Here is a 24,336-nt window from a genome sequence, read left to right as displayed (position 1 = left end):
AGGAGATTATAACAGTATCCATGCTAAAACTAGATCATGCTGGGGGTAAACTTCAGTTCAGATTCAACACAGCAAAATTTATATTCATTTATAGAACACTGGCTTAGGAACATGAGGTTATCTGACTTTGTCGTCAAATATGCAACCTCTCTGGGAAGTCTTTTGAGTCATCAAGAAGCATGCAGTGGCTTTAAGATGACAAATCTGTTATGAGTGGGAAAACTCATCAAGTGTTAAATTTTGACACTCCCCCACACAGTTTTTTTGTCAACACATACAGTTTAAATGGAAAACAGTATCACAAATTCTATGCACATATATTAATACAAGTGGTATTATGGACCATATTACATCGACATTTTCATTCTGATCTCAACTGCTGTCTTTTTTTGTAGATGTATTTTATCTTTTATAGAGCCTTATAATTACCATCAAAGGATGGATGTTGTTATAAGATCTAGGCACTGTGGTAATTATACAGTGGGGTACAATAACACATTTAGTATCTCATTATGGTTAAAATAAGCAGTTCGCTAAAGTAACAAAATATAATTCAAAATTTAAATGCTAATTATTTCCAACCTTCACATCATTTGATTTCTCCAACTATGCCTATACAGTGGGAAGAACAAGTATTTGATCCCATTAGCAGTGTATCAAATACTTGTTCTCCCCACTGTATATAACATTAAAACAAACTTGTATGAAGAGACGTTCAGTTAATCTTATCCATCCGAAGAAGATACTCTGCCTGCCAAAAAATTTAAAACAAGAGTGTTTGCAGAAAGCTCATAGACAATAAAACTCAAGAATGTGGTCATACCAAAAAGCTGACTGGGTCATTAGGTTTGATCTTTGAGCATTCTTGTAAGGCTTCAGTGAGTGCGGGCATCACATACTTCATTAAATAGTTCCTCAGCGGGAGAGCTTTAGCTTCCAGAAGCTCGTGTTCCTGCCTCTTCACCTCAGCCAAATTATTTTGCTGATCAAAAAGGAAAAAAAAAATATCAAGTTAACCCTAAACACATTGGTGGCATAAGATAAAAGTCAGGTGACCTGCTAATTTGATCCAAAAGAAGTGGTGTGAAAAATTGCGGCTTTCATATTATTTGCTCAATTTTGATTTACAAACTACATATTTATTATCATTATTTTAGATGAATATACCCAAGCTTCATACTGTGCTGCCATTTCAGCGAGCGAGGCCTCTTTCCTACGTCTCTCTTCTGCCGCTTTTTCAGCAAGTTTCCTCTTCCGCTCCAATTCTCGCCTCCTGTCCTCCTCCTCCTGCTCCTCAGGACTAAGGCCGTAGTTCTTAGGGCTGCCTACCACCTCGATGATGTTGCTCACGATCTGTTTTAATTCGGGGTCGTCATCTTTCACCTCTGGGAACAACAACAAAAGACATTATTAAAAGATTAAATAAATTACACAAATTTAAAACACATTTGTATGGAGCCACCCTAGTGCGAGAAAGAAGAGAAAATTATATTTATTTCATTGCCGATATGTGTGCTTTGTGTAGATCAGTAAATTTAAATTTACGGAATTAAGGGTAGAAATGACAAAACTGTGGGTACAGTGGTATGAAAAAGTATCTGAACCTTTTGGAATTTTTCACATTTCTGCATAAAATCACCATCAAATGTGATCTTTGTAAAAATCACACAGATGAAAAAAACTGTCTGCTTTAAATAAAACCACCCAAACATTTATAGGTTTTCATATTTTAATGAGCCTACCATTAAAGGCTGATTGAACACTCTAAATTGTCAGGTATGAGTGTGCGCGTGAATGGTTGTATGTCTCCTTGTGCCCTGCGATTGGCTGGCAACCAGTTCAGGGTGTCCCCTGCCTACTGCCCGTAGTTAGCTGGGATAGGCTCCAGCACTTCCGTGACCCCTCGTGAGGAAAAGCGGCATGGAAAATGAATGAATGAATATTTTAATGAGGAGAGTATGCAAACAATGACAGAAGGGGGGAAAATAAGTAAGTGAACCATCATATTTAGTATTTTGTACCCCCCTTTGGCAGCAATAACTTCAACCAGACACTTCCTGTAGTTGCAGAAAAGTCTGGCACATCGATTAGGACTAATCTTGGCCCATTCTTCTTTACAAAACTGCTATAGTTCAGTCAGATTGCTGGGATGTCTGCCATGAATCACTGTTTTTAGGTCATGCCACAGCATCTAAATAGGGTTCAAGTCTGGACTTTGACTTGGCCACTCCGGAACGTGTATTTTGTTCTTCTGAAACCATTCTGAAGTTGATTTACGTCTGTGTTTTGGATCATTGTCTTGTTGCAGCATCAATCCTCTTTTTCGCTTCAACTGTCTGACAGATGGCCTCAGGCTTTCCTGCAAAACATCCTGAGAAACTTTTGAATTCATTCTTCCATTAATGATTGCAAGTTGTCCAGGCCCTGAGGTAGCAAAACAGCCCGAAATTTTGATGCTCCCTCCACCTTGCTTCACGGTGGGGATGAGGTGTTGATGTTGGTGAGCTGTTCCATTTTTCCTCCACACATGATGTTGTGTGTTACTTCCAAACAATTCAACTTTGGTTTCATCAGTCCACAAAATATTTTGCCCAAACATCTGTGGAGTGTCCAAGTGCCTTTTTACGAACATTAAATGAGCAACAATGTTTTTTTAGACAGCAGTGGCTTCCTCTGTGGAGTCCTCCCATGAACACCATTCTTGGCCATAGTTTTACATATAGTTGGTGTGTGCACAGCGATATTGGTAGAGGTGTGCAAAATTTCCGATTCTTAGATTATTCGCGATTCGGCCGTGGAAGATTCGAGAACGATTCACAAACATCCAAATTCCGATTATTGAAATATGCCAAGTAAAGTGGAAGTACAACACACTCAGCGCGCCGCGCGGTCCTCGGGACGGAACGGAGCGGGAGTAGCTAAACATCATGCTTCTCATTAACCGGCCCCTCGGGTAATGCCAACGCTCAACTCACGGCTCTAGCTCAACTCATGCCACGAGATAAAAAAACACAACAACATACCTGACTGCTGCCGAAAAGCTGCTACAAGTACAGCTACATAATGTTACGGTAGATATCATTTATATAGGACTAGATGCAATATAGACTCGGTAGCGGTAGCAGCACATCTGCAAAAAGCTAGATGCGGGCGCCATCTTAAAGCAGTAAACTTCCCTGCAATGCTGTTGTAGCGAACCTTCCAAGCAAACCTAATGAACTTTTTATCTAAAATACTCCTAAATCGGTAAAATATTGACTTGAATCTATCTTTAAAATAGTTTTAAAACTTTCACATGTCAAAAGTAGACAAAAGGGAAATTATGGAATAACGGGAGCAATTTTAACAACTTTAACGGTTGATTCACAACATTAAATTAATTGAATGTAGTTTAAAGCTGCTGATACAGAATGGGGACTGGAGTTTTTTTATTTAATGTTATTTTTGTATATTTGTTTACTGCTATATGTTAACTTGATACTGAAATAGTAGTTTGGTTTAGCCTGAGAGTATTTTTGAACAATTTTGGAACTAATGTACAAAAAAAAAAAAAAAAAAAGGAGGGGGGGTGCATCAATAATCGTTTTATAATCGAATCAGAGCCTCTGAATCGTAATCGTAATCGAATCGTTAGGTGCCCAAAGATTCCCAGCTCTAGATATTGGACTGTGCAAGTGATTTCTGTAAGACTTTAGCAGACACTCTAGGATTCTTTTTTACCTATCTGAGTATTCTGCGCTGAACTCTTGGCGTCATCTTTGGTGGACGGCCACTCGTTGGGAGAGAGGCAACAGTGCCAAACTCTCGCCATTTGTAGACAACTTCTCTGACTGTCGATTGCTGAACATCCAGACTTTTAGAGATAGTTTTGTATCCTTTCCCAGCTTTATACAAATCAACAATCCTTGATTGCAGATCTTCAGACAGCTCTTTTGACCGAGCCATGATGCACATCAGACAATGCTTCTCATCAAGACAATTCTTTCAAGGTGTGTGTTTCATAGTGTGCAGGGCAGCTTTAAACCACTCATCAGTGATTGGGCACACACCTGACAATTTTTTTTTTGTAAGAATTGGTTTCAATTGCTCTTTAAGTCTCCTTAAGCAGAAGGTTCACTTACTTATTTTCCCCCTTTTGTCATTGTTTGCATTCTATCCTATTTAAAATATGAAAATCTATAAATGTTTGGGTGGTTTTAGTTAAAGCAGACACTGTTTTTATCACCTGTGTGATTTTTACAAAGATCAGATCACATTTGATGGTGATTTTATGCTGAATTGTGAAAAATTCCAAAAGGTTCAGACACTTTTTTAGACCAGTAATGTAAATGATCTTTTGCCTCCTGGCACCAAGGGGGCTCCGTACATTTTGTATCAAAGGCAGAAAATCACTTAAAAAAAAAAAAAAAAAAAGAAATTATATTTAATATTTGGCCATATTAGACAACTATTCATACTCTCACTTTCACCTTGTTACTGAGTACAATCTGTACTTCAGAAATATTCCTGTGGTTAAATAGACAAAAACTTCGTTAAACAACCTATCCATAAAAATTGAATTTGTGACACCTAAACTTAAGGAATAAATGTAAGACGTTCCAATACTTTGACCCTCGTAATGTAGCTCACATGGTTAAAATTTTTTAAACTTCCCTGAAAAATACAGGAGTGTTACCAAGATATGCTGGATATATTTCCAGTTCATCAAAGTAGTCGAGTGACGTTTCGGCAGCCCTGCTAAGTTGACGGAATCTGACCAGTCGAGGGACAAACTCATCCTGGGTTAAACCTCTTTTCTGGGCTTCACTCTGAGGTAGATCTTGTACTTTCTTAGTCAGGAACTCATCGGATGCATCCAGGGCAAAAACATATTCTGGAAAAAAACAATTTTTTCAGATGATGGTAATTAGGTAATTAATTAGGCAAAAGGCTAACCTGGAGTGATCTTGTTGTATGAGGGTGTCCCATCGGGCCAGTCCAGGTTGTCTGCATCATCAGCTACACAACAAATATTCACAGGAAGACTCATCAAGACACTGGATATTGTGATTCAATACAGAGCATCTGAATAACAGCAAGAAATTTACCGCTGAACATCTGACGCGCTTGTTCAAATGTCTTTGGGAAGCCATAAAAAACGAATCCTTGGTTTCGACAAGGCTTTGAATTTAACTTTTCTGTCAAAAGCTCTAAAAGGATATCGTCCTCCAGTCGATCTGATTGAAAACAAAATAACTGATGAGATAGTGAAGTACTTTGGACAATGGTTAAACTTTTGTGTATGCCTTAATATGATGTTTTGTCACTATCTCATATTTAGAGTTTTGCATAAAACCTGCATTTCTTTCCATGCTTGCTTGTATTGTTTCCAGTTGATTCTGTGCCATTTCCTGCTCGCTCACTTCAACGTCACTTCTGGCCATGGTATCTTTCTACGGAGTACAAACAGCAAGCATATAACAAGACTTTCATTTTTATTGCTCTCAGACTCCCTCTACAGTTAGGAAGTGTAATCTACTTCAGGGCAATATGACTGGGAACCAGAGTGCAAAGGATTGAAGTGTGGATTTCAATTGAGATGCCAGCTACACCAAGTTCAAGAAAAGACTTCTAAAATGTATATCATATACTGTATATGCTTTAACAACTATAACATGAACTAAATAAAGTCACCTGATTATTTTAAGGTACAAAAAAGTTGGTAAAAATTAATCTCTAAATAGCATTAGCACAGATGCTAGTGGTAATGTCTGCTGGTTGACCAATGTTATCAACAGCTAAATTGGACATCAATCATATTACCGTAATTTTCGGACTGTAAGACGCTACTTTTTTCGCCTCATTTTGAATCCTGCGGCTTATAGTCCAGTGCGGCATATTTGTCGATTTATTTGGGTTAATAGGCAACACTTTATTTGTAAGTGGCCATCATAAGACCATCATAATTATGACATGACAATGCCATGAGCACCAATGAATGCTTATGACAGATGTCATTTTGTGTCATAAGCATTCATTTATGCCCATTATAGCGTCATGTCATAGTTATGACGTTCTCATGGCAGTGTTATGACGCCGCTGTCAAATAAAGTGTTACTAAATACCATACACTGCTGGCCAAAGGTATTGGTACCCCTGCAATTCTTTCAGATAATGCTCAATGATTGCAATTACAAATGCTTTGGTAGTAATATCTTCATTTATTTTGCTTGCAATGAAAAAACACAAAAGAGAATGGGAAAATTTTTTAATTATGATCATCTTACACAAAACTCCAAAAATGGGCCGGACAAAAGTGTTGGCAGTTGGCACAACTTGAAAATTCATGTGATGCTTCTCTAATTTGTGTAATTAACAGCACCTGTTACTTACCTGTGGCACGTAACAGGTTGTGGCAATAACTAAATCACACTTGTAGCCAGTTAAAATGGATTAAAGTTGACTCAACCTCTGTCCTGTGTCCCTGTGTGTACACATTGAGCATGGAAAAAAAAAAGAAGACCAAAGAACTGTCTGAGTACTTGAGAAGCCAAATTGTGAGGAAGTATGGGCAATCTCAAGGCTACAAGTCCATCTCCAAAGACCTGAAGGTTCCTGTGTCTATAGACCTGAATGTTCCTGTGTCTACCGTGCACAGTGTCATCAACAAGTGTAAAGCCCATGGCACTGTGGCTAATCTCCCTAGATGTGGACGGGAAAGAAAAATTGACGAGAGATGCCAACAAAAGATTGTGCGGACGGTGGATAAAGAATCTCGACTAACATCCACACAAGTTCAAGCTGTCCTGCATTTCGAGGGTACAACAGTGTCAACCACTACTATCCTTCGGCGTCTGAATGAAAAGGTCTCTATGATAGGATACCTAGGAAGACCAAACTTCTGACCCAGAGACATAAAAAAGCCAGGCTGGAGTTTGCCAAAACTTACCGAAGAATGTTCTCTGGTCAGATGAGACAAAAGGAGAGCTTTTTGGGGAAAGGCATCAACATAGAGTTTACAGGGAAAAAACAAGGTCTTCAAAGAAAACAACACAGTCCCTACAGTCAAACATAGCGGAGGTTCCCTGATGTTTCGGGGTTTGCTTTGCTGCCTCTGGCACTGGACTGCTTGACTGTGTCCATGGTATTATGAAGTCTGAAGACTACCAACAAATTTTGCAGAATAATGTAGGGCCCAGTGTGAGAAAGCTGGGTCTCCCTCAGAGGTCATGAGTCTTCCAGCAGGACCATTACCCAAAACACATACCGGAAGCGGTTGTTCGCAGTTATTTTGTTGAAAAGGTTTTGCTACCAAGTAGTAGGCTGAGGGTGCCAATACTTTTGCCCATTTATAGAGTTTTGTGTAAAACGATAATGATTTTTTTTCATTCTCTTTTGTTTGTTTTTCATTGCAAGCATAATGAATGAAGATATTACTACCAAAGCATTTGTAATTGCAATCATTTTCTGGGAGAAATTGAGCATTATCTGACAGAGTTGCAGGGATGCTATTGGCCAGCAGTGTGACTAACAATTAATGAAACAACTGGAACAGTAACTGAAGAAATAATTAGCACAGAACAAGAATTTTGATTGTTATCTGCAGTCCTGCAATGCATGCTAGGAGGCATATTGGACGACAACAGTGTTGACAGCAGGTGGCAGCAGAGGTTGACTGTCTCCCCCAAGGGAGCTGTGATGGCCTAATGAAGCTTCCTGAAGCAATGAAGCTTTGCAGCCAATTGGTTCAATGCTTCATAGTGGTTTAATTGGTCTTATGATGCCACTGACAAATAAAGTGTTATCGGTTAATATCTTTTGGTGTGAATATCCCATAAAACAGTGAGAACAGCTGCGCCTTATAGTCCACTGTGGCTTATCTATGAACAAATGCCGTTTTCGTGTCAAATTTGGTGAGTGGTGGCTTATAGTCAGGTATAGTCTGAAAATTACGGTTTGTAAGCCGTGACACTGTGTATTTCCTCTCATGCAGGCAAAATCAAATCTTGGTAGTCACTAACCAGCTTAGCCATCTTTTCATTTATGACCTCTCGGATATTGATGTGATGTATTCGGTAATGTTCGCATAGCTTCTCTGCGACTTTGCTTTTACCCACTGCAGGTGGTCCAGTGAGACAGATTCTGATAGGCTGTTAACACAGAGAGAAAATGGGGAAGGTTGGGTTTAATTATTGTCAATAATACGAGTAGATTTTTTAAGCAACACACTTATCCACACTCTCTTTAAACTTTGAAAAACTTACAAGTAGTTTCCTTGTTTGTCTGTATTCTTCCACGAGGCTTTCTATATTTTCAATCATGCCATTTTCTGCAGACCAGGTGAAATTAAAGGCGTCTTTCACAACAAAAGCATCCAGGCGAAGGTCAATACTGAGATACTCCAGCTCTTCATGCTGAAATTAAGCATGTTTTGTCCCAGGAGTCAATATCACTGTAGACCAAAAAACTAACTGTACAAAAAGGTATCCAACAGCAAGAAAGTTACGTTTTTGCCTAATACAGTGGTACCTCTACATACGAATTCAATTTGTTCCAGGACCTGGTTTGTAAGTCGAAATGGTCGTATGTTGAGTGGCATTTTCCCATAAGAACACATTATAATTCCATTAATTCGTTCCATAGCCCAAAAACCTACACTAAATCCTTAATGAGTACTGCTGGTGCAGTTACAAATAGCAATTACACATAGCAAAACAAATAAATTATAAATACAAATCGGAATAATAACATAATAATAATAATAATACAAAAGGTTCTAATGTGGCGGTTGTGTTTTGCATGCTGTTCCTGAACGTACCGTGTGACTGATGACAGAGTGAGAGAGGTGCAGAAGAGTTTTTACTTTCTCTTTTCATCTTGTTGTTGGCGTCGGCTACGGCAAACAGTAGCCGTGCTGTGTTGCACAAGGTCTGAAATAAATGGTTAAAAACCTGACGACTTCCTAGCTGATGTTACGACAATAAGAATTGTCACTTTAACTTGTAAAGACTGGCGAACGGAGGTCGGAGAAGGAAAGGCGAGATCGTAGACTATTTTGGCAGTTCACTGACGCGGACACCACGCTCATATTTTTCTAATATTTCCATCTTAATTTCAATGCTAAGTGTCACCATTTTCCTTTTTCACCACCTGCACTAACCTTCTTGGGACCCATGTGGATTTCTCTCACAAGAAAATCCGCCGCGCATCCGTCTTGTGGGAAAACAATGAAATTGCGATGTTGTCATAGATCGTCGTATTTCGAAAGGATCGTATGTCAATGAGATCGTATGTCGAGGTAACACTGTATATTAACTTCATTAAGCTTGGAAAAGGAATCTTACCTAAATCATTACCCTGAGATCAATCTAAAAAACATATCCGTCCCTTATCAAGATAATTTTTTTTTTTAGTATTGATTCGTCCACAATTTGTATTTGAGAGATATAACTCGACGAATTGAACACAACACTACATTTTTCTATGAGACTCACTGTTAGAGATGTAATATGATGGGTTAATGTGCCCAAACACTGTTTAATCTTTCAAATAAACAGGTCCTATTATACCTTGAAGGCCTTCAGGGGAACAGCTTCATTCTCTGGTAATTGGCATAATTTTCCTGGCCCAAGCACATGACTTATGGCCTAAAATGTAAAAACGAACGTCATTGTTCCTGTTCGATATGACAAGTGTAGAATGAGAAAGTAATTTCAAAGACAAAAGGTAGACGGCAGTGTTTACCTTTACTATGTCCTCTAGTTTGTTCTTGGAATCATCAATGGCAAGAATATATTTGGACTTGGGTTTGACTTCAATCAAACTTTGTATCACTCTGTAAAAAAAAAACCAAACGTCAATTAAGCGAACACAAACAATAGTAATAAAAATGTTTGTGTAAACATGGCAACTCACTTAGCCAGGTCAAGCACGTGGATAGTGGGGATGTAATTTGTACCCTGTCCAAATATGGGAACTTTTGAACACTCAGATAGCCAAGAAACCTAACAGCGAATATAAAATGATGAAAATCAAACAGGAACTGGACTGATTGAATATGATGACTGAGATATGATCTACCTTGAAAAAGTAGTGAAAAAGATTCTCGCCCTTTCCATACTGTATGCCCGCAGCTATAACATAACCTTTTAGTTTATTCTTTTTCTGAGAAACAAATGACAGAACAGAATCCATTATGTTTTCTTACTTCATATAACATGGTAATATTGTTTTCCAAAACAAACTCCTTACCCCTGTTCCAAGTTTAAGCACTTGTTTCTCCATGTTGTTGTGGTTTTTAAAGCTGGGATGAGGGCGTCTTTTTCTGAACTCCTCTTCCGTTATCAATGTTTCAGTCTCCTCCTGCTATAGAGATTCTTCAGTAATGTCATTAACACGCTATTGATAATTTTCCATGCTTACCGATTCCGGAGGTTTCGTCATTGCCCATGTCATTACCGTCGACACTAAAATGAACGTTTTCTTTGACTTGAAGTTCTCCATTTCACCATGAAGTGCTATAAGTGAGAGTGAAGAAAACTGTTAAATTTGGACGATAACGTCACACAGATACACTGCTGGCCAATAGTATTGGCACCCTTGCAATTCTGTCGGACAATGCTCAATTTCTCCCAAAAAAGTATCGCAATTACAAATGCTTTGCTAGTATTATCTTTATTTTGCTTGCAATATAAAAATACCAAAGAGAATTGGAAAAAAATATAAATTAGAGCTGTCAAACGATTAAAAATTTTAATCGAGTTAATCACAGCTTAATAATTCATTAATCGTAATTAATCGCAATTCAAACCATCTGTAAAATATGCCATATTTTTCTGTAAATTATTGTTGGAATGGAAAGATAAGACGAGACGGATATATACATTCAACATACTGTACACAAGTACTGTATTTGTTTATTATAACAATAAAACAACAAGATGGCATTAACATTATTAATATTCTGTTAAAGCGATCCATGGATAGAAAGACTTGTCGTTCTTAAAAGATAATTGTTAGCACAAGTTATAGAAATTTTATATTAAAACCCCTCTTAATGTTTTCGTTTTAATAAAATTTGTAAAATTTTCACAATGCTCATGGATGGTGCTGAAACCCATAAAATCAGTTGCACCCAAGCGCCAGGAGAGGGCGACAAAACACAAAAAAAACACAAGTAACAAATGGACATGACACTGTCATTTTAATCTGTGTGAGCGGGGCATGTGCGTTAATTGCGTCAAATATTTTAACGTGATTAGTTTGAAAAATTAATTAAAGCCCGTCAACGCGATAATTTTGACAGCCCTAAAATAAATCATTATGATTTTACACAAAACTCCCAAAATGGGCCAGACAAAAGTATTGGCACCCTCAGCCTAATACTTGGTAGCACAACCTTTAGACAAAACAACTGCAAACAAATGCTTCCGGTATCCATCAAATAGTTTCTTACAATGCTCTGCTGGAATTCTTCTTTGGCCAACTGCTCCAGGTCTCTAAGATTTGAAGGGTGCCTTCTCCAAACTGCCATTTTCAGATCTCTCCACGGGTGTTCTATGGGATTCAGGACTCATTGCTGGCTACTTTAGAAGTCTCCAGTGCTTTCTCTCAAACCATTTTCTAGTGCTTTTTGAAGTGTGTTTTGGGTCATTGTCCTGCTGGAAGACCCATGACCTCTGAGGGAGACCCAGCTTTCTCACACTGGGCCCAACATTATGCTGCAAAATTTCTTCGTAGTCTTCAGACTTCATAATGCCATGCACACGGTCAAGCTGTCCAGTGCCAGAGGCAGCAAAGCAAACCTGAAACATCAGAGAACCTCTGCTATGTTTGACTGTGGGGACCGTGTTCTTTTCTTTGATGGCCTCATTTTTCCCCCTCTAACTCTATGTTCATGCCTTTTCCTATAAAGCTCTACTTTTGTCTCATCTGACCAGAGAACATTCTTCCAAAACGTTTTTGGCTTTCTCAGGTAGGTTTTAGCAAACTCCAGCCTGGCTTTTTTATGTCTCTGGGTCAGAAGTGGGGTCTTCCTGTGTATCCCACCATTGAGTCCCTTTTCATGCAGACGCTGACGGATAGTACAGGTTGACACTGTTGTATCCTTGGAGTGAAGGACAGCTTGAACTTGTTTGGATGTTAGTCGAGATTCTTTATCCACCATCCGCACAATCTTTCGTTGAAATCGCTCGTCAATCTTTCTTTTCCATCCACATCTAGGGAGGTTAGCCACAGTGCTATGGGCTTTACGCTTTTTGATGACACTGCGCACGGTAGACACAGTAAGATTCAGGTCTTTGGAGATGGACTTGTAGCCTTGAGATTGCCCATACTTCCTCACAATTTTGCTTCTCAAGTCCTCAGAAAGTTCTTTGTTCTTCTTTCTTTTCTCTATGCTCAATGTGGTACACACAAGGACACAGGACTGAGGTTGAGTCAACTTAAATCCATTTTAACTGGCTGCAAGTGTGATTGTTATTGCCACCACCTGTTATGTACCACATGTAAGCAACAGGTGCTGTTAAATACATAAATTAGAGAAGCATCACATGATTTTTCAAAGGGTGCCAATACTTTTGTTCGGCCCATTTTTTGAGTCATGTGTTAAATGATAATGATTTATTTTTTTCCCCCATTCACTTTTGTGTTTTTTAATTCCAAACAAAATAAATGAAGATATTACTACCACAGCATTTGTAATTGCAATAATTTTCTGGGAGAAATTGAGCATTATCTGACAGAATTGCGGGGCTGCCAATACTTTTGGCCAGCAGTGAAAATATAAGAATTCTTTCTTGACCTGTAATTGCCCAAGTTGCCTTTTCGATGTCAGCTGGCGTTGCATTTTCTGAGATATTGTACACCACTATGTCACAATCCAGCAGGCGCGGGAGAAGCTCTTCTCTGTTTAGTGACTGAAAAAGAAGTCCTTTTAACAATTGAACATTATTTTAATTGTTGTGGTTATACAAAAAGGCACATTAAATATTAAGTATTATAAACAGCTCTCAGTGTGATGCAAAGAGAGAGCCACAATAAGAAACAAACACATAATGTCAATCCTACAAAAAATATAAACGTTGCAAAGGCAGATTTACTGATACCTTTCTAGCATCAAATTAGATTATTCTGATATTATAATAACACCATTATGCAGCAACTGAATAGCTTATGTGCAAATGTTTATAGTGTGAGGGAAAAGAATGCAAATCTTTGGGAACCATATGTAAATTTCTGCATACATTAGGAAAGTGCTGTATGATCATCACAAGAAAAAAAAAGTTGTATGCCTTTAACGCATCGCAATTTTAAAAACTCACCGAATACTGCTCATGCAAAAAGTTTATTTTCTCACTGGAGGCAGATGACACAGTGCCGACCAACTGGAAGGCAGGTTCTTCTGACACCATTTCCCCGTCATCCTCGTCTTCAACCCTCTCTCCACAAGTCGATAAATACTGCCCATGTAGATCAGAAAAAAATATAATTCGACAAAGGCAACTCATTCCTCATATATTTCATGTTTGTACTTCACCTCGGCGATGTGTTTGGATGAATATTTGTCGACGTCGTTCACAAAAATACGTCTGGTACGTTTTCTGTCACCCATTTTGGATAAACGACGAGGTTGCTAATGTAAATGACGCGTTGGAGTTCTAAAATGGCTAAGAATAGCAATTGTTGCGGTCCTTCGATTTGGTTCTTAGTGTTGAAAATGTTCACCTAGGAGACGGGAGAACGCGTCAAGGAGTATAACGTCATCAACAAGCGACGACAAACTCAGTAAAAGTTCTTTTTTACAGTCGATGTTATATCACCTAAGTAAGTTAAATTGAAGAATTTTGTGTAAGCATTACAGGTACATCTCAAGTACATAACATTACTTCGGGTGTAATAAAAAAATAAATTAAAAAAAAAAAAAAAAAGTCAAATTATGTGAATGAATGGGTCAATTAAAAAAGGTAAAACCCCTCGTGTTCCTCGGATTCACATCTACAAATAATAAACTAAAGTTAAAGAGCATAGAAATAGTGACTGTAGAGCGACAAATATTATTAATTGAGTATTTTGTAACTCAAAGCCTACACATTAAAGAGTAAGCCGATTGGGAACAAAATAATGATGTCGACGATCACAATTTTTTGAGGATCTCACTTCATTGATGTGAGATCAATTTTAGATAGGGTGCCATATGGTTAGAATTATAATGATGATTATGATAAAGATGATGATGAACTTAATTTTCGACACATAACAAAGAAACAAGCATACAGAAGTCAGACAGAATCTAAATTAATACCAACACTGTACAGTGGCTCCACAGTTTCCAAGTAAACCTGATAAAACTGCATTTTGGGTTAGATAATAACTACTGCTGCTAAAATGAACTGCCAGAAAGAAAATATGAATTATAGAAAGCAAGGGGCATAGGGTTGCATACACAGCAAAAAGCCTGGTGTTGAATTGATTCTCACAGAGTCAATTTCAACTCCTTTTCAGACTTTATATAGGTCCACACTTTCTAGAGTCAAATTAACACTTTGGAAATAGTTCAATATCAACACCACACCAAGAGTTCCTTCTTTAACTCTTTACCAGAGTTGACGTTATTAGGCAAATAACACTGCTCTGGGTTAAATGTTTACTCCTTACCAGAGTTAGAATAAATAACACTGTGCTCTGAGTTAAATATTTTACTCTTTCACAGAGTTGAATACCTAATCATTTTACTCCTTACCAGAGTTAAATACAATTGATTTACTCTTTACGAGAGTTAAATAATTAAATGTTTTTTTTACTCCTTCTGAGAGTTGAATAATTAAAAGGTTTTACTCTTTACCACAGTTAAAAATAGGGATTAGACAAATGACAGTTTCACATATAAAACATTTATTAAAACAAATATAATATTAAAATAAATAAAACATTTCGTTTGGCCATGTTCTCCCCAGTCCAGTCAGTCTTTCATTACAGCAGTATAAAATCAACTATAATATATAGATGTTCATCTGAGGCACTGTATGAGCTCTGAACATCGAATGGTGTGCAACATTTCAGCTCAGACATTTTATTTATACACCTTTCCTCACTTGTGGATACTCTGAAAGCATGACGATACTCATCAAACATCTCTGTAAACATCATGTTTGACAAAAAATAAATCTGGTCGCGACGCAGCACCGTGTTGGTCTGTTGGCTCATCAAATTCAAAATGAAGTGCATGTGTGTGAGTCGCGGGAGGAGCTTATTTACATCTATCCTGAGTTGAGTTAACACTGATATCACACCCTTTAAATCAGAGGGTGTTAAAAATTACACTTTGGGAGTCGAAATCAACTCCAGGGCGGAGTGATTTGAATCAACAATTAAAAACAACTCCAAACACTTAACCATTACACCAGACAGTGTTAAAACAACACTTTGGGAGTAGTATTAACTCCGATTTCCATCAACTATTTAAAATGACTCCAGACACCTAACCATTACACCAGAAAGTGTTAGAATTGAGTGGTATTAAGTCGGGACTGAGTTGGATAACATTGACATGATCAACTCTTTCAAATAACTCCAACACTGAACCCAATTTAAATACAATGGTGTTAAAATGACACATTGGGAGTTGAAATCAACTCTGAAATGTTTAACCCTGGAATTTCAACTCTTTAATTTTTGCTGTGTAGGGACAGTAGGGACTAAACACTAGAAATTTTTCAGGAAGCTCAAATTGTCTGCACCAACTTTTATGCCACCTTATTTGCATTCCATAATGAGTTCAGTTGTATAGGTATTTAAGATTAGTCTTCTCACATGTTGTAAGGACAGAATTTACCCTTAACATTGATAAGTGAAGTATTTTCATTATGTTCACACACTTACATTTACCCCTTTTCATTTGCTGAATGTGACCGGTCATGACATTTTTTCCCCCCTCAAACACACGTTTGATTGGCAAATGACTTGCATTTATTTAAAATGTATTTATATATTTATTTGTTTTACATTATTTATTTAAAATTATTTTTATTTGCAGCCTATGCAGACACTCTTTTTCAGATAATCATACATTAATCATAGTCGAGGTAAAAAGGTTTCATTGTTTGTTGTGTTTAGCTGTGTTCGTGGACAAAAGCAGCAGTGTTATACCTGAAGGAAGGCTCCATTTTTGTTATACCCTGACTCAAGTTTTTTTCCAGTTATATTTATTTACTTAGACAAATTTGCGTGGTCTTAAGACAAATGTTTATTTTTTGCATTCCTGGATAGTCGAGATGATTACCAAGTTTGAATTTATTGTGTAAGTTCATACAATTTAAACTAGGTTCAAATATATAATACAGTATATAAATTTAAATTTGCTAATAAAATCCAGACATTTATTCTGGAAGTTTTCAAAATGCTTCTTTAGTAGTTTTTTAAAACAAAGGTTTGAATTGAACGGTATATCACCTGAACCAATACACATGAAAGTTAGGACAAGTCAATACAGATTTATTTTGCATTGATCATTTGATATATCAATTAATTAGGTTCATATCTGTGATAAATGTAGGCCTGACCCTCGTTCACCCAATCTATTTGGTCTTATTAATGTCCTGGCCCCAGCAAAAAGTGTACATGCATGTTATGCTGTTATATCATCTGTACCAATGTTGAGACCAAACCTATGCCCTTGGTAAAAAGTTAATCACAGTTCATCATATTAACCCCAGATAGAACAAAAGCATGTATCCAATGCTTTTTAGGCAGTCACAATCAAAACTATTGGAACAAACAAATCATGTATTTCTTTGCCATGTAAGAAATGCATGGGATTGACCGGTTTTTATTCCAAATTAACCTGGTAGCGTGATGTATGTGTTGTATATGAAATCTGGGATATCTATTGTTTTTATGTTGTTTATCTTGTTACACCTTTATTTATCCAGATTTCATACCACCCAGTGTGTGATATTCATGCACATACCTGTGGGTGTCCTCTCGGTACAGGACAATGGAGCACTGACATGGAAACTTCCAAAGCACCTCATATATTTATAGAGCTGACATTATCTGACAAACTGCCGCCGAGCGATGCACGACGGCTGCACAGGCCTCAGCACTCAGTAAAGCACACCCTGACACACACTCACTGTGCTAAGATACTGAGCGAGTAGCGCTGCTGAGGTTATGCCTGGTTTGCGCTTGCCATGTATAGTGAGTCTCCACACTACAGTTCTCAATATCTTTGTAAATAGCATTTTTGTGTGAAATCAATTAGCATTTTTTGTGATTTTCAAAGACAGTTTGTAACTATAGCAACTGTTTAAAGACTGGTCTGCTTCACATTACAGTGATGGATGTTAACGCCAAGGATGATAATGCAGAATACCATCACTCACTGTCAGCAGCTGCTGCTGAAATAGACCCCTCTGTCATTACAGTGTTTGTATATAATTTATCATGCATTGTTAAAATCACACACCACCCTATGCACCACCATAGTTTGATATGATGCAAATAAAACTACCGATGTCATATTAGCTAAGCGTGGAGACCACGGGGACCAATTATTCTTTTCATGGAGGTTTTAACGCCGGGAAATATGATGGATGGATTGAAATAACATTACTGTCCTAACTACAAGTAATGGAGTGCAAACTACTGTCAAGCAGGGGATAGACCTGGCTGTTATAACAAAACAGTTGTTTCTAGCAGCTGTTGAAGTCTGTGTGTGTGCACGCGTGTGTATGAGGGAGGTGGGGAGTTGTGGTGGGGGTCAGCTGCCGAGACAGACAAACGGTTTGCTTCCTACATTTCCATTTAAGGATGAAACGTGCCTCGAAAGCACTACCCGTTTCAGCCCCATCTGCATGATCCGGATAAAGACACAGTGATAAAGACAGAAGTTGACAAAAGTGACCGATCTGAACAGGGTTGATTATTTTCCAGTGAAAAAACACATTTAATACAAGAATTCGCAAATGGGGTACCATGGCTCCTTAGTGTGCCATTGGAAATTAAGTAGTTTCACTTTTTTTTCCCGCCAACTCAAAATCAAGTTTAAAAAAAAAAAAAGTAATACAATATTGTTCATCTATTCATACCAGCAAAGTTTAGTGACAGGAAATAATCAAATGCCTTTTCATTAGAATGTATACTAAAGAATAGTACTGTATACGCAGTACTTATTGCCGTTCACACAATAGGTCATGGCTTAATGTCAGTGCATCAGCTTTGTATCAAATTAGACAATGAGTAAATATGTTATGATGTGTTGTTTAAGCTGTAGCTATCAAAATACCTGCTAATAACATGTTACGTTAAAAGACATCTATTTAAGCAGTTGTTCTCCATTTTATTGTCAATGTATAATATTTGTTCTTGGTCTCTGGTCAAATAAAATTCCCTCGAAAATTTACTTTTTTGTGTGCATTTATTGGCTCGTGTCACATCATTAAACATTCAATTGGCATAGCCAGCTTTCACTGTCAGAATATTTTGGTGACTACAGCTGTAAAGAAAGTAAATATAGAATGACAATATAGCAACACTGAGTTTAGATAGGATCACACTTAATCCGTGTGTAGAGGAGCCAAATCCAAATTCCCTCGCTTTCATTAGGCCAATCCTACGGCTTTTGTGGTGATATCATTCCCACAAACAGTGCACCATTCACATGTACTATAATGTCAGTTCCAATAATGTCTTCTCTTTTGGTGCATTTTAATCAATGTTTACAAATTTTACATCAGAATTGTAGGTATGCTTTTAGCTTTCTACCTGACTGATAGCGCAAATTTTACATCAGAATTGTAGGTATGCTTTTAGCTTTCTACCTGACTGATAGCGCAAACTATCCCATACGTAATGGGATCATACTATTTAGATGCACATAAAATCTCAGAATAGAAGTAAACAAGTAGGTTAGTAGCGTCACTCCTGGAAGTATTTTACGTACGTCTGCAAATGGATCGGTTGATGGTGCAAAAGGAATTTACATTCTTATTACCCTTGCAGGCCAGCTATGGCCCGGCATGGCGACGGAACTTGACAAATATGGAGCCAGGGGGCTTGACGACCTCCAGGCAGCCTGTTGGGGGGTATGCAGTCACCGGCACCTGTTACGCTCTATTTCCCTAAAAGGAGACATGGGAGCCAATCAGAGTGGAGTAGGGAGGCCTGCTGCACAGGACATCCCAGGGAATCTGTCATCTGCTGGAGGTCTTAGCTAACGCTCTTTCCCACCCACCCGTCCTTCTCCTCATGCAATACTGCATCTCAGCTGTCTGAGTGGTGTTTGCCTCTTCCCTCCTCTCAAAATCTTACACATTCCATGACACTGGTGAGTCCCCTTAGACGGCTCCTTGACTATTAACCGGATCGAAGCTCATGTTACCGTCACTACCTTCAATCACCCACTTCCATAGCGTTCTTAGAGCTTAGTCATATTAACACATCTTTAGCAGTCTACACTGGGGTCACCCCTATTGAAAAGGTAAAAAAAAAAAAGTGCTATGTAAGAAGCAGCTTAGTAATGCTGCCACACATCAAAGTCTAAACTTTTCATTAATTGTATAATAGTTTGAAATACCATGTTAACCATGTAATTTGTTATTTGGTAATTAGCACTTTTCTGTATGAACATTTAATGATCACACAACATTCATAAACTAATGTGTAACAATTTGTATTATTTGAAAATGTAACTGGTTTTCATATCGTGCCAATCTAAGGAAGCATCAACCCATTTTGGTGGTGTCCTCAACAGAAGATCCACTTAACTCCCTCATCTTTCAGAGCAGCACATATTTGGACTTCTGTGAACTCCCGAGTCCGCCCACCTGCCCCCCACCCCAAACTTGCCGGCACATATTTAAGGAACTCTTCGCACCCTGGTCCTTCGTCCCAGTGGAAACTCCAGTCTTGCATCGAACTCTCGGTGAGTCTTGTTTTGTTGTTGTAACTTTACCGTTTGTCTAATAAAGGGCTGCTTCAGAACATAACATGGATGTAGTAGTATTTTAGAGAAGGTTCATTACAAGTTTTATGGGCCTGCGTCCGAAGATGCTTTGTTTCTCAGAGATGCTTTGTAATTAAGTTTAGGATACAGGAGTAGGATGTTGTGAGATTTAATAGAAATTCCAGAGATTCTAATTGTTGTTGCCTCTTTTAAGGATTCATTCTGTTTGATGGTTTCACTTCTTATTTCCCATTTAAACACAGCACATCTAGACACAATATATTCAGTGCAACTTTGTTCAAACCAAATGCTCAGTGCTCAGTAGAATGACAACAGCTGAGGAAAGACCCAGGCCTTCGCTGCCACTTGTCAAAGAACACACCACCTCAGCTGTTAAGTGGCTGTGGTTTAATGATGAGATACAGAGGGAAGCTTGTTGGGAATGACAAGGGTCCCGTAACTAAAAATAGAGCAGCGAGCTTAGGATAAAGCTATGCCTCATTTTGGCAAGACAAAGAGAGAAGATAAATACACTTAAAGCTGTCATTATAGTACTGCAGTGTTTTGGCATTATTTTGAAAAAGGTAAAACTGTATTATAAGATGGTATAATTAAAACATCCCTTCACCATTACAGAAGGCCAAACGAAAACAGACCAAAATGTGTGACGACGACGAGACCACCGCCCTTGTGTGTGACAACGGTTCTGGCCTGGTTAAGGCTGGGTTTGCCGGTGATGATGCCCCCCGCGCTGTCTTCCCATCCATTGTTGGACGCCCCCGTCACCAGGTTAGCAAACTCATATTAACATAAAATCAGCAATCATGCATACTGGTCATATGCAGAATACGTATTAGAGCTGTGTACGTATGTACAGTACAATATCAATATACTTTTGCTGAGATTCTGAGATGCTGATTTTTTTTCTCCCCAGGGTGTGATGGTGGGTATGGGTCAGAAGGACAGCTATGTGGGTGATGAGGCTCAGAGCAAGAGGGGTATCCTCACTCTAAAATACCCCATTGAGCACGGCATCATCACTAACTGGGACGACATGGAGAAGGTGAAAATTGCTGCTCTGATTGCATTGCTATCAGGTGCCACCATTCCAACTTGGTTGTTGCTGACAAACTCTCTCAATTTGTCAGATCTGGCACCACACCTTCTACAATGAGCTCCGTGTGGCCCCAGAGGAGCACCCCACCCTGCTGACTGAAGCCCCCCTCAACCCTAAGGCCAACAGGGAAAAGATGACCCAGATCATGTTTGAGACGTTCAACGTCCCCGCCATGTATGTGGCCATCCAAGCTGTCTTGTCCTTGTACGCATCTGGTCGTACCACAGGTGAGTTTCCCTCATAGACTTTGATTGCAATGTGCTAATTTGATTCCTAAACGTTGATAATCTCATTTTGTGTGAACAGGTATTGTGCTGGACTCTGGTGATGGTGTGACACACAATGTGCCCATCTATGAGGGTTACGCTCTTCCCCACGCCATTATGCGTCTGGACCTGGCCGGTCGTGATCTGACCGACTATCTGATGAAGATCCTCACTGAGCGTGGCTACTCATTTGTCACAACTGGTAAGAAAATTCAGAAAAATAGCTCATTGAATTATTAATACTTTAATGTGGAACACGAACAGAAGTAGAATGCCTATTATCCAATGATTTATTTGGACTTTTGAAAGTGTTTCCAACAAGAAACGATGGCAAAATATATTCAAAAAAGCTCATTTGAATAATGTACAGTAGGTCATCTAAAATACTATAGTACAATGCGTGACTAATTCACTTATTTCCTCCCTCAGCTGAGCGTGAGATTGTGCGTGACATCAAGGAGAAGCTGTGTTACGTCGCTCTAGACTTTGAGAATGAGATGGCCACCGCCGCCTCCTCCTCCTCTCTGGAGAAAAGCTATGAGCTGCCCGACGGTCAGGTCATCACTATCGGCAACGAGCGTTTCCGCTGCCCTGAGACGCTCTTCCAGCCTTCCTTCATTGGTAAGACGTGATAAATTGACAAGCACTTACCACATGTTACTGCTTGCACAACTTCAAGCTGACAACCAAACAGTTCTCAGAAAGTAATAAGCTGTGGAAAATATCCAAGTATTACAATTTTCATTTAAAAGTCAAAATAATTCATCAACTATCGTAGCCTGAATATTTTTTTATTTGCAACTCGCATAGGTATGGAGTCTGCTGGTATCCATGAAACTGCCTACAACAGCATCATGAAGTGTGACATTGATATCCGTAAGGATCTTTACGCCAACAATGTCTTGTCTGGTGGTACCACCATGTACCCTGGCATTGCTGACCGTATGCAGAAGGAAATCACAGCCCTGGCCCCCAGCACCATGAAGATCAAGGTGAGCCACATTAACCAGCTAACATGAACTATGTAACAATGACTCGGCTGGTGTTTATCTGACCGAACTCTGCTTTAATCTTAGATCATCGCACCCCCTGAGAGGAAATACTCAGTATGGATTGGCGGCTCCATCCTGGCCTCTCTGTCCACCTTCCAACAGATGTGGATCAGTAAGCAGGAGTACGATGAGGCAGGCCCTTCCATCGTTCACAGGAAGTGCTTTTAAATTTTCCAACAGTGCCAAAAAATCCCATCAAACTGCAACTTTCCTTCCCATCTGTATTTCTATTGTGCCTTATGCTGTATATACATGTAACGTTGTAATAAAAATAGCTGCTTTATCAATACTGTGCAGTGATTGATGTTGTGATATCCAAGATACATCAGCTCAAATTGCAATGCTTGCCCACATATGGGGCAAGGGTGAGATAGCGCCTATCCAAACTGAATTTGAGACAGAGGTGGGGCATACAGCTGTCTTGTTCTATGAGTTGATTAACCCTGCTCAGATGAGAGGTGATATCCCTTCTGACAATCTGAACAGTGAAGTTGTGATTGATTCTGTGCCTATAATGTTAAATTACCGTATTTTACGCCCTATAAGGCGCACCTAAAAGCCTTAAATTTTCTCAAAAGCCAACAGTGTGCCTTATAATCAGGTGCGCCTTATATATGAATCAATATTGAGCCCAAAAGGTCTCACAGCAATTTGGAGCACAGCTCTATCTACTGGATGCATAACGTGACCTTAGCCTCTACTATAGCTCTATTTTATGTGCCTTATAGATAGACAAGTTTCCTGAGCGAAATATGGGCGGCGGCATCTTGGACAATGTCTGCCTCGAACCTCCGGTTCAGGAAAAACAACATGAATTACGGTTGAAGTAAGCAGTGTTTTGACCAAGTTAAAACTGCAAAATTAAAGCAGAGGAACTCAATGAACCTCCATAAATGGATTCAGCACGATGTAGATGAGACGTAGATGAGATTGTATGATTGTTCTTATCACTTTGTTAATAATTCATGGACAAAATTATAACAACCTGTCAGCCTGTGTTGACGTGAGGTATAGATTGATATGCCGGCCACTTGAGTGACCAAACTGAGATGAAATTATACACATTATATTACATTTGCCGAATGCAGAAGGGCTGACACGGATTTTGTTGTTACAAGGAAATACTACAAGGTATGTACATATAAACAATATTGAATGTAAACAAGGTATGTAGATATAAACGAAAATTGAATGTAATTCTTTTTTTATTGCAGATATGATCGCAATAAAAAACAGGTCAAGATATCACAATTTATAAAATGATTAGAAAACTATTAAAGAAGGTTGAGCATACGAGGGATGTGTCAAACAGCAGAGCTTAAGGGAGCCAAACTTTCACCCGATAGTACGAGACCCTCGGCGGCATTCAGACGGGCTTTCTCCCGCTGTCCTTGGTAATTCCAGCTCCAAAAGCGTATCTTAAAGTTGCTGCAGTTAAAAAGTTCGTAGTTTGATTTCAGGATTGAGCTGACGTTCCGCCTCGAGGCGAACCAGCGTCTGTCCCAGCCCCTGGCTCTCGCCCGCCCCCAGGAGCCGAGCCGTCCATCATCAAGGTAGATCGCACGTAGTCTCGATATATGTCCATCAACGTACAAGTAAAGTTCTCTTAACTTGCCTAACAGCGTTTTGCAGGTGTAAACAAATGAACAAAAACTTGTAACACTTGGATTTATGCGGTGCCATCAAACACGTACTGATTAGCAACAGGCCAGCAGCAGTAATAGGTGTAGTAAAAAATATTAAACTTCATAATTAAAATCATCATCGTAATATCAATAGCAACGTCATTTCATCTGCCAGATTTTAGGTTTCGTATTTTTGGAGAACATACCTTCCATATAACAGCAGCAGCATGACAACACGAACGCCTGGGACCCGCGATACATATACAGCCTGCAGTTACGATGTCTTCGTCCGGTGTTACCAGCACCCATGGTTTGTGGTTTGGAGCATTGAAGGACTGGCTTGGTTCTACATCCG

General features: G+C 38.9%; 2 protein-coding genes across 4 annotated transcripts; one reads left to right on the top strand and one right to left on the bottom strand.

Moving 5' to 3' along the window:
* Positions 1–104: 104 nt before the first annotated feature.
* On the bottom strand, positions 105–24,336 carry ak7a (adenylate kinase 7a). 3 transcript variants are annotated; one of them, XM_057822697.1, is made up of 18 exons: positions 24,188–24,336; positions 13,302–13,439; positions 12,782–12,910; positions 10,402–10,496; positions 10,231–10,344; positions 10,060–10,143; positions 9,895–9,983; positions 9,724–9,814; positions 9,549–9,626; positions 8,244–8,393; positions 8,001–8,129; positions 5,336–5,432; positions 5,088–5,216; positions 4,936–4,998; positions 4,676–4,873; positions 1,168–1,385; positions 824–982; positions 105–751 (listed from the first exon to the last, which is right to left on the bottom strand). In XM_057822697.1, exons 4-18 carry the CDS (start codon positions 10,480–10,482, stop codon positions 716–718), a joined length of 1,716 nt encoding a protein of 571 aa, XP_057678680.1. In that variant the 5' UTR covers positions 10,483–10,496; positions 12,782–12,910; positions 13,302–13,439; positions 24,188–24,336; the 3' UTR covers positions 105–715. The 3 variants fall into 3 exon arrangements, with proteins under 3 accessions (XP_057678680.1, XP_057678678.1, XP_057678679.1); XM_057822695.1 differs by lacking the exon at positions 24,188–24,336 and adding an exon at positions 13,517–13,738 and having other exon boundaries at positions 12,782–12,896; XM_057822696.1 differs by lacking the exon at positions 24,188–24,336 and adding an exon at positions 13,517–13,738 and having other exon boundaries at positions 10,231–10,341; positions 12,782–12,896.
* On the top strand, positions 19,822–22,643 carry actc1a (actin alpha cardiac muscle 1a). The gene is made up of 8 exons (XM_057822698.1): positions 19,822–19,900; positions 20,558–20,710; positions 20,856–20,984; positions 21,070–21,265; positions 21,345–21,506; positions 21,734–21,925; positions 22,115–22,296; positions 22,381–22,643. Exons 2-8 carry the CDS (start codon positions 20,582–20,584, stop codon positions 22,522–22,524), a joined length of 1,134 nt encoding a protein of 377 aa, XP_057678681.1. The 5' UTR covers positions 19,822–19,900; positions 20,558–20,581; the 3' UTR covers positions 22,525–22,643.

The sequence above is a fragment of the Corythoichthys intestinalis genome, chromosome 19 (genome assembly GCF_030265065.1).
Source record: "Corythoichthys intestinalis isolate RoL2023-P3 chromosome 19, ASM3026506v1, whole genome shotgun sequence".
Taxonomy (NCBI): Eukaryota; Metazoa; Chordata; class Actinopteri; order Syngnathiformes; family Syngnathidae; genus Corythoichthys; species Corythoichthys intestinalis.
Note: the sequence above shows the minus strand (reverse complement) of the source record. Positions and strands in the feature narration are given on the sequence as shown.

Coding starts and splice junctions, on each gene's coding strand:
- actc1a (XM_057822698.1), top strand. CDS start 20,582: ATGTGTGACGACGACGAGACCACCGCCCTTGTGTGTGACAACGGTTCT. Junction 21,266..21,344: donor CGCATCTGGTCGTACCACAG/GTGAGTTTCCCT, acceptor TTGTGTGAACAG/GTATTGTGCTGGACTCTGGT. Junction 21,507..21,733: donor CTACTCATTTGTCACAACTG/GTAAGAAAATTC, acceptor TTCCTCCCTCAG/CTGAGCGTGAGATTGTGCGT.
- ak7a (XM_057822695.1), bottom strand. CDS start 13,591: ATGGGTGACAGAAAACGTACCAGACGTATTTTTGTGAACGACGTCGAC. Junction 10,144..10,230: donor TGCTTAAACTTGGAACAGGG/GTAAGGAGTTTG, acceptor TTTGTTTCTCAG/AAAAAGAATAAACTAAAAGG. Junction 9,627..9,723: donor AACTAGAGGACATAGTAAAG/GTAAACACTGCC, acceptor TTTACATTTTAG/GCCATAAGTCATGTGCTTGG.